The 10,558-nt window shown below is 44.9% G+C and overlaps 1 protein-coding gene across 1 annotated transcript in view; it reads left to right on the plus strand.

Annotated features, from left to right (window-relative positions):
• LOC103255362 (sialin) overlaps positions 1–10,558 on the plus strand; it is a 30,518-nt gene that overhangs the window by 11,136 nt on the left and 8,824 nt on the right. Inside the window, exons 2-3 of the mRNA XM_008053318.2 lie at positions 1,133–1,265; positions 3,984–4,131. Coding sequence (XP_008051509.2) covers positions 1,133–1,265; positions 3,984–4,131 — 281 coding nt within the window. The remainder of the gene's footprint in view (positions 1–1,132; positions 1,266–3,983; positions 4,132–10,558) is intronic.

Raw genomic sequence — 10,558 nt, forward strand, 5'->3', positions numbered from 1 at the left:
AGCCCAGCAGGTCGAGGCTGCGGTGGCTGGGAGCGGCCACTGCACTCCAGTCTGGGCAACAGAGTGAGACTCCAACTCAACAAAAAAAAACAAACAAAAAAAATTTTTTATTATGAAGTTTAGAAAATGAGAACAATGTAAAACTGTAGGAAATTTGACCTTGTTTTTGTAGAACTAATCCATCAGTGTCTGGTTTGAAGGGAGAGGTTGCCGTTTGTAGTGAGTTCTCAAAGTGCTCATCAGAAGTGTGTGCTGGACTTTTGTTCTTCGTGTGCTTCATAATTGAAAACAGTTGCTGACAAATATATGCACTGCCAAAAAGCTATGTTAGGAATAAGGCATGATGGTGAACTTCAAAAATGGAATTATGCACAGGGTCATAAAACAAGCGCTAAAAAATAAGATGTTAAAAGATTTTGTGGGGCCATATTAGTAGCTATCCTGGGCCAAATGTGGCCCGGTCCGTGGGCAACAGGTTGGACGTGCCTGTTTAAGATGGTTTGAGTTAGGGTTTTACTTGGCTCAGATCTCTTACCATTAAGTGTGTCTATAGGCTACAGGAAGACTTGTCTTCTCCCACAGCCCAGATCCCAAAGGTGCAGTGGTAGTCTTGTTTCTCTCTGTGATAGGCTCGTAGGGACTGTATCAACCTGAATCCTTCTAAAAACCAAACCTCTATTCTGTTTTTTTGTTTGTTTGTTTGTTTGTTTTTTGAGTTGGAGTCTTACTCCATCGCCCAGACTGGAGTGCAGCAGCCACTCCCGGCCACTGCAGCCTCGACCTGCTGGACTCCGCGATCCTTCCGCCTCAGCCTTTCAAGTAGCCGGAACTACAGGCATGCGCTACCACACCCAGCTAATTTTTGATTTATTGTAGAGATGAGGTCTCACCAAGTTCCCCGCATGGGTCTCAAACCGGCAAGCTCAGGCAATCCACTCACCTCGGCCTCCCAAAGTGCTGGGATTACAGGCTGAGCTACCTAGCCTGGCCCAAACTTCTATTTTGTAATTGCATCGAATTAGCAGCATATTGCTGGGCAGTCCTTTGTTTTTCTGTGGAGGTAGTTGGCTGTGATCCATGTGTTTTGTTTTATTCCTCCCATCCCAATTAATCTTTGTCTTCTTCCTTCCAGAATGGGTTTTTATCTGCAATGCCTTATTTGGGCTGTTGGTTATGTATGATCCTGTCCGGCCTAGCTGCTGACAATTTAAGGGAAAAGTGGAATTTTTCAACTGTGTGTGTTCGCAGAATTTTTAGCCTTATAGGTAAGTGAAGTGAATCAAGTTTTGATTGTGAAAAAACACAGTTATTAACTGTGTTTATAGCTGTTGCAGATAGGGAAAACACAAGTGTTTTTCCCACTCTCACACAGAGGTGACATCATCATCTCTGCACGTGTGGGGGTTTCTGCACGGACACAGGCTGGGTGTCCTGTGACTAATTCTGACTCTGTCCAGCAGGACGCAGCAACAGACGCTCAGCCTGAGGGCACAGTCCCACAAGACACCTCACTCACCTTTCCCAAGTGTCCCCTGCATTTCCAATCGGCTTGCTATAAACCGGGTTCCATGACCCCTCCTGGGGTTGGATTTATCTGCTAGAATGGCTCTCCGATCTCAGCGAAACACTTGATGTTTACCCGTTTATTATAAAGGATAGGACACAGCACACAGGCAGACGGCTAGGTGGAAGAGCTGTGCTGTGTGCAGCGCGCCTGTGACCTCTCCCGTGCGTTACCCCCAGGAGCCTCCCAGCCTCTGCCCTTCAGTGTCTCATGGAGGCTTTGTTAAGTTGACACGATGGGTGAAGTTCCTGGGCACTGGTGACCAGCTCAGCCTTCAGCTCCCCTCCCTCCTCAGCTCTTAGTCCAGCCCCACCCGAAGCTGTCCAGGGGTCCAGCCGCCAGACATCTCATGAGCACTGGAAGACACTCCTGGTACTCCAACACTTCCAAGAGCTTTAGGGCTGTGTTCTGGGAACCAGAGCAGAGACCAAAGACGCATTTCTTATTACATCATAATATCACATGCAAGGTCAAATAAGAGTGGTAATATTAGTCATTTATTTTGTTCACCTCTTAAAACACTATGATATAGTCAATGCATTTCTTTCCAAGATGGTTCCTTCTGAACCATGCATTTTTGAGGATTAAGATGTATAATCTGTGATTTCTATCATAGCTTATAATCATTTTTAAATGGTTTGCTTTGCTGAGCATCACCCCCGGAATTTTATAAATCACTTTATTTAGCCCTTAGTGTACAAGGGAAAAAATTAACTTTGGATGGGATGAAGAGAAAATATTTTTAAGCCTCATCCCTTTTCTACGTGAAGACAATTTGAATTTCAGTCCACAACTATTTACCATCATTGTATCAGCTGCAGAGCTGTAAATCAAAGAACTCAGAGGAACATTCAGCAATTGTGTGTCTGGAATCTCTGCTTTCAGAAAGGTGAACTTTAAAACTACCTAAGGCAGTGACTTAACTTCTTAAAGGTCTCCAGTAATAGAGACCCATGACTATATTTGAGTGACTTAACTGCAGAAGGACCCTATTCAGGGGAGTTTTGCAAGCACCTGCTGAGGACGTGTTCCACTGCTCAGTTACTTTGACTCCACATCTGCAAATGGAGTACATTTCTTTAAATTCAATCTCCTTTTCTTTTCTTTTGTTCTCTGTGGGGCTGCCTCCATACAATATAGTCACTACTAGCCATATGTGGCTATTTAAATATAATATTTGCGGGGCCAAATTTTTATTTGTAATTCCAGGCACGATTTGGGAGGCAGAGGCAAGGGGATTACTTGAGCCGAGGGGTTCAAGAACAGCCTAGGCACCTTAGTGCAAATTTGTCTCTACAATAAATTAAAACAAAACAAAAAATTAGCCGGGCGTGGTGATGCATGCCTGTAGTCCTAGCTAGTTGAGAGGCTGAGGCGGAAGGATCACCTGAGCTCAGCAGGTCGAGGCTGCAGTTGCTATGATCCAGCCACTGTACTCCAACCTGGGCGGCAGAGTGAGACTCTAACTCAACAAATAAATAAATACAATTGAAATTTCAAAAAAAAGTTTCTCAGTCGTAGTGTGTACAAATGCAGAGTTTCCATCATCACAGAGTGTTTTAGACAGCACTGCTGTAGACACGGGAAATTGACAGCCCACACACTCGGTCCCTTCCTATCCTCCTTGTTTTGTGTTTGACTGCATATGCGACCGACACACGGTCCTCAACTGTTAGAAGCAAGATGGGTTCCTATAGATCATATGAGAAGGAAGAAAGGAAACGAGATGGAGGATTTTTCTCATCTGGCCCAACAGTTTATGGCTTCATTTATCCTCTTTGGTCATGTGAGTTTTAAGTCACTTCAGTGTCAGTGTGGCACCTTTCTGCAACCGACTTTCCTTTTTTTTTTGAGTTGGAGTCTCACTGCTGTTGCCCAGACTGGAGTGCAGTGGCCGCTCCCGGCCACCGCAGCCTTGCCCTACCGTTCCGGCAATCCTTCCACTTCAGCCTTCCGAGTAGCTGGAACTACAGGTGTGTGCTATCACACCTGGCTAATTTTTGATTTATTGTAGAGATGAGGTCTCACCAAGTTGCCCAGGCGGGTTTTGAACCCGCGGGCTCAGGCAATCCACTCAGCTCAGCCTCCCAAAGGCGCGGGATTACAGGCTGAGCCACCAGGCCCGACTGGAACCGACTTTTCAACTGTCCCTTCTTGCTGCCTTGTCTCACACTGGACCGTTACCTGGGTTCTGGTCACCCGCAGACCAAAGGGATCACGTTGCATAAGGAGATTTTCCTTCTGCTGAATATAGTTGTGTTACCACCATAGGTTCCCATCAGGGACACAGCACTTGAGTCTTCTGGGCAGTGTGATGTCTCCACAGCAGGTGGCAGCAGTGTCCAGTGTCCTTTTATCCTGGTAGGGCGTGGCACATACTCATGCCATGTTTCCTTCCCTGTGTGCCTTTTACCTCCAGGCATGATCGGGCCTGCCATGTTCCTGGTCGCTGCTGGATTTATAGGCTGTGATTACTCCTTGGCTGTGGCTTTCCTGACCATATCAACCACGCTGGGAGGCTTCTGCTCATCTGGATTTAGTATCAACCACCTGGATATTGCTCCTTCGTGAGTACTCATAGAAAAATCTGCTGTGATGGCCTTACTTATTTCTGTTTAATTGTGGTAAATTTATCTCACATAAAGCTCACCATTTCTAAGCATACAGTTCTGTGGCATTAAGTACTCACGTTGTCATGCAACTGCCACCATCATCTCTAGAAGGATCTCTTGTTCCCTAGCTAAACCCTGCCCATTAGATTCGCTCTCATTTTCCCACCCAGAGCCTGGTGACCGTCATTCTGCTTTCTGCCTCTGTGACTTTGGCTACTGTAGGAATGACTTTAAATTCTTCACAAGCTTCTAACTTGCACAATAATTAAAGCCTGAAGTTTTTTAATTTAAATTTTGGAGCACCATTACCCCCGTCCACGGTGTTCCCTTGAGAGTGTGGCATAACACAATGCAGCGTGTCTGTCCAGTAGCTGGACCAGCAGTTCTGTGATGGCAGAGACTGTCCTTGGAGCCCACCATGGCACTTGGCACATAGTAGGCATTTAATTGGGTAGATGGATGTCAAAGATCAGACCAGTTGACTTGCCTCATTATATTACCTGTGTGCAGATACATTTGTGTAGCACTGACAGTTTACAAATCCACACACATCTCATTTTATTCTTAAAGCATTCCTATGAAGTGGGTACTCTTGCCCTATTTTAAGGCTAGGGGAACTCAAGCCCAGAGAGGTTAGGTGGTTTGTCTTACACCACACAGCTAACAAATGATAGAGCCAAAACTGGAACCTACAGTTTTTACTTTTAAGTCCAAAGTTGTTGTTATTTTTTTTTCAGTCAGGGTTTCACTCTATAGCCAAGGCTAGAGTGCAGTGGCATTGTCACTGCTCACCCCAGCCTCGACTTCCTGGGTTCAAGCAATTCTTCTACCTCAGCGTCCAGAGTAGCTGGGACTACAGGCATGTACCACCATGTCTGGCGCATTTTTTTGATCTTTTGTAGAGACAAGGTCTTACTCAGTTGCCCAGGCTAGTATCAAACTCCCAGGCTCAAGCAGTCCTCCTGCCTCTGCCTCCCAAAGTGCTGCGATTGCAGGGGTGAGTCTCCTCACCTGGCCCTGGCTGTTACCTTTCTTATCTCCCCAGTTGGATGTCAACTCCTGCAGACTGAGATTCCTTTTATCTCCACATTACAGCACAAGGTGAGGTACACCCAACACATACATGTCAAGTGGTTGATTTATGGGATTTTCCTTTAAAAGTAGGAGCTTCAGGGCTGTATATACCCTTTACAGTGGAGAACCAAGGAAAAAGAAGTGACAGACAGGCTTTAGACTAAGAAGCTGTTTAAAATAAAAGGTAACAAGCACAGCTGTGGGCCTGTGAACTCTGTTGGTATAGGACCTGTCTGTCCTGTCCCATAGTAGTGCAGTGCTTGGCCCTGCGTGGGCCAGTCAGAACTCAGTCAATCCCCTGTGTGCGCAGAAGAATGATCGTGGACGTCCATATTTCATACCATGTTAACGTTCTTTCTGTGTATTGATCTTTTTACATATCAACACTTCCCTTTGTTGCTGCTTTGTAATTTTACATATTAGTGGGTACAAGTGATATTTTGATACATGCATGTGGGGGGTAAGTCAGGGTGATTGGAATATATATCATCGCAGACATTCATCACTTCTTTGTGTCAAGAGCATTCCAAATCTTCTCTTCTAGCTGTTTTGAAATATGCAATTAATCACTGCTGTCATCACCCTACTGTGCTGTTGAACATGAGAACTTATTCGTTCTGTTTTCTACCTGTTGACCAGCATGTCTTCATCCCTCCTCCCCTCCCCTTTCCAGCCTCTGCTGACCCCCGTTCTCCTCCCCCTCCATGAGAGCCAATGTTTAGCTCCTGCATATGAGTGAGAACACACGATGCTTGTTTTTCTGGGCCTGGCTTGCTTCACGTAACGTAGCAACCTCCAGTTCCATACAGTTCCATCCATGTTGCTGCATGCGACAGAATTTCATTCTTTTTGTGGCTGAATAGTGTTCCATTGTGTCAACATCTTCCTGAAAGGTCTTTCTTTACTATTGCGCATAATAAAGTTTAGGACTGAATTCAGCCAACATGCAAGATCCTTCACATTGCGGCCTCAGCCTCTCTCTCTCATTGTAATTCTCCCACTTTGATGTATTCTTTGCTCAGCTAAGTTAAACTACTCTTTGTTTCCCAAAATACAGCCCCCTCTACCACACACACACACAAACACACACACACACACACACACACACACACACACACACACACACACACACACACACACACACACACACACACACATACACATACCCCACCCCGGCTCTTTTTCTCCATATCTGGATCATATACACTGAGTCTGGGTCTGTCTCATGTTGTCATGACTGTACTCAGATCGTATTCAGAATACTGTGCAGCTGGCCCGGTGACCTTCCAGGGAATCACACCCTAATGCCCCATGAGTGTGAATTTTTTGTGTGTGTTTTGCGTTTTTTGGTTTTGGTTTAGTTTGGTTTGGTTTTAGCTGGGGAGTGGATAGGGGTGTTACCCAACTTCTCTAGTAGGGTGGCTGTTTCCCCCAGCAACCACAAAGTGTTCTCTAGGAGGGTGCCTGCTCACCACAGCCCCTCCCCACCACAGACAAGCACCATGGAGGACCCAGCCCAGAGCTGTCTCCACTGCGATGGTTTCCAGCGGTGCAGCTCCAGCCCCCACACTCCTCCCTCCACGCACATCAGAGCACTATGTTAAGGGTGGGATGCCCATTCCCCCGCGTGCTTGTTGTTTTGTTTGTTTTATTTGACAGATTATCATCTGTCACTGTCTCACTTGTGTTCATACTCGATCATCCATCCTCAGAGCTGAGTTCCTGTGTCCTGCTGCCATCCCTCCACCCATCCCCACAATCACCAGACGTCTTGGGCTCATCCCATACCTTCCCTGCCCGGCTCTGGAATCAGCCATTTCTCCAAGGAGTATTGATTCTTCTTAGTGGGAAGTGGTACCCAAGATCCTATGAAGATCCGGTGCTTTAATTAAGTTTCACTGCCTCTCCTAAACAGATGTTAATTGCTACGTAGCACATTAAGCATTGACTGATATCAAATGTTTCATTTTAAGTAGGAATGAAAGTCCGCAATTTATCCAATTATTTCTTCCACATCTTTTGTATTTTGAATAATTACCCACAAGGCTTTTTGTTTTTGTTTTTGTGGTTTTTTTGTTGTTTGTTTGTTTTTAGTTGAAGTCTCACTCTGTCGCCCAAACTGGAGTGCAGTGGCACACTCATGGCCACTGCAGTCTCATCCTGCTGGATTCAGGTGATCCTTCTACCTCAGCCTTCCAAGTAACCAGAACTACAGGCGCATGATACCACACCCGGCTAATTTTTTTTTTATTGTAGAAACGAGGTCTTGCCAAGTTGCCCTGGCTGGTCTCGAACCCATGGGCTCAGGCAATCCACTCGCCTCAGCCTCCTGAAGTGCTAGGATTACAGGCTGAGCCACACAAGGCTTTTTTTTAAAGCTACTTTCTTACCTTTGAGATTTTTAAAACGTGATTTTCCGGTCCTTCGTAAAGTTGTAAAGTTGTGAAGTTTTAGATTTATAATATTTTTAGAGTGAATTGTAGTGACTTATTTTCCCACAAAATTAGCTGGAGTTTATTTAGGTTCTTGCAAAAGTTGGTAGCCTTAAATGATTTAAGAGCCAGAGTGGCAAAACAATCCAATTTCTCAGCATCATTTTTAGCCTAACACAATAGACAACTCAAAGTTGATTTGGTAGGTTAGGGCTTCAGCAAGGTCTCCTGTGATACCCTTGGACAAGATGGAGAAAGAGAAATTGGATGTACAATCAGGTAATTTGTAATTACAAAATTTCAGCATAATTGCTGCTGATTAAAAGTCTGGCCGTTTAACGACCAGGTGCTGAAGACACACACATGAAAGTAACATGATCCCTCTCACCTCTACAGAGGTGGGAGCTGCTTGGAGGGTGACCGGTTGTGTCAGGAAGCACATGCAGGGGACCCTATGCTGAGCCCTAAAGGCTCGGGGCCCACCCAGTACTCTTGTAAGTCTAAATTTTTTTTTGAGTTGGAGTCTCACTCCATCGCTCCAGGCTAGAGTGCAGTGACATGGCTCCCAGCCACAGCAGCCTCCACCTACTGGCCTCAGACGATCCTTCCGCCTCAGCCTCCCAAGCAGCCAGAACTACAGGCGCATGCCACCACACCCATCTAATTTTTTTATTTATTGTAGAGACAAGGTCTCACCATTTTACCCAGGCAGGTCTCAAACCCGTGGGCTCAGGCAATCCTCTGACCTCGGCCTCCCAAAGTGCTGAGATTATAGACTTGAGCCACTGCATCTGGCCATCTTGTGAGTCTTATGTCACCAAAGACATTTATGTAGCTACAGGATGAAGCTGAACAGTTTAGTGACGCAGACAGCCATACAATCAGGAGGGCGGAAGGCACCTCCTGCCCTGGGCAGTGAAGACCGTGTCCTTGCTGGCAGCTGATGGGATGCAACTGTGTGGCTGTGAGCAAGCTCTACGTCCACAGCTGTGCAGATGAGAGGCACACCATCAGTTTCAGGGCTGTTCTTCTGGGGCTTTTCCCTCATGACCATGTTGCTACTCAGTTGCTTTTTGCCATGGTAACATCTGGGTGTCCATTCAGCATAGCATTCCATTATCTTGGGAGGGATACTGAGGCCCCCAGGTGGGCATTCAGCACCAGGTTGTGGCGAAAGTTGGGCATGAGAAAGTCCCTCTTTCCTACAGCTGGAGCTCAGTGACAACTGAACTTTTAACAAGGAAGCATTGTAGATTATAACATAATATCAGGTACCACTCCGGAATCAAGTTGGATCATATAGTCATTCTTCCTTCATCTATAAAGTGAAGGTAATCCTACCTCATGGGGTTGATTTTACTATTAAAGTGAGATAAAATATATCAAGTACTTATAAACATGTCTGATAAAAGTTTTCAATGCATACTAACATACAAATGTGTACATGGTGTTTTCTAAGGCTTTTCTTCCATAAGCTGAAATGGATTTTCAGTTTCTGGTAATTCTGTTGCCTGAATCCTTGGGAATTGGATAGATTTTCAACTATTAATGCTGCAGAATTCTAGTGCTCCTGCAGCACAGGATCCAGACTGAGGCAATAGGACTAGTTTTCGTCCAGGCAGTCATCAATCTTTCATGGTCCTTCCTGGCCAAGTGAAATATAAATTCTTGAATGGGCTTCTTGGTGCTGACATTTAGAATGTCGCACCATTCAATTGCACTTAGTATCCCTCAGGGAAAAGGCCTGGCAGCATTGCAGCTGGCTCCTCCTACTGCCAAGGTGTTAATGGTTTAAAAAAAAAAAAGAGGATCTTGCCAAGCTTGGTTAATTTAAGATGCACTTCGTAGAGAGGATGAGCCAAAAATATCTGTGCCTCGTGGTTTTGTTGTGGTATCGCATATGCGCAGGTTTTACACATAAAAAGTGGGTGATGTTTGCAAATAACTGAATCGAGTTCAGCAGGATTTTTTAGTTAGGTACCTTTCCATCACATGCTGGAAGAGTTTTCAGATCAGTAGTCTGAGCCGAGGCATTGAGGGTTTTGAACCCTAACAGAAGCTGCATGATCCTGCAGTAAGACCACCTGGACCCATAAAACATCAAGCTTCTTTCATTTGGGCTGACATTGAATTATTTTATTTTTTGTTTGTTTTTGGAATTGTGTTTTATAATAGCACTGAATATTTGCCAAAAATGTAAAGATCTAAATGGACTTTACATATGTCTTGGTGGTTTTTATGAAGGATAAATTACTAAATGTCATTTATTTTTTATAGTAAATTTATAAACCAGTAACATAGCCTCTTATTATCAAGTACTGTGTACTGTACATATGTGTGTGCTGCCCTGTTATACAACCGACAGTGCAGTAGGTTTGTTTGTTTATTTACACCAACATCACCACAAATACCCAAGTAATGCATTGAACTGTGATGTCACATTGGCTACGATGTCACTATTCAATAGGAATTTTTCATCTCCATGATACTCTTATGGGTCTAACGTCATGTGTTCCATTCTTGACCGAAACATCACTTCAGTGCATGACTATAGTGTGAAAAGCAATAACTAACTTGTCTCTTTAATCGAACTCCTCCACCACCTTTAAGTTTTTTTTCCAAAACTATCAAACGTCCATCTAATGAGCCCTCGAGAGTCTGGGCAGGTTCAATCAGCACCCAGAAGTATGTGGAACAGAACTTCAGGGGTAAATCTTCAGCACTTAAAATTCAAGGATCTCAGCCAGGCTCAGTGGCTCAACCTGTAATCCCGCGTCTTTGGGAGGCTGAGGTGAGTGGATTGCCTGAGCCCGCGGGTTCGAGACCTGCCTGGGCAACTTGGTGAGACCTCATCACTTCAAAAAATCAAAAATGAG

Source organism: Carlito syrichta, unplaced genomic scaffold (genome assembly GCF_000164805.1).
Source record: "Carlito syrichta isolate Samal-C Ts95f unplaced genomic scaffold, Tarsius_syrichta-2.0.1 Scaffold288058, whole genome shotgun sequence".
Taxonomy (NCBI): domain Eukaryota; kingdom Metazoa; phylum Chordata; class Mammalia; order Primates; family Tarsiidae; genus Carlito; species Carlito syrichta.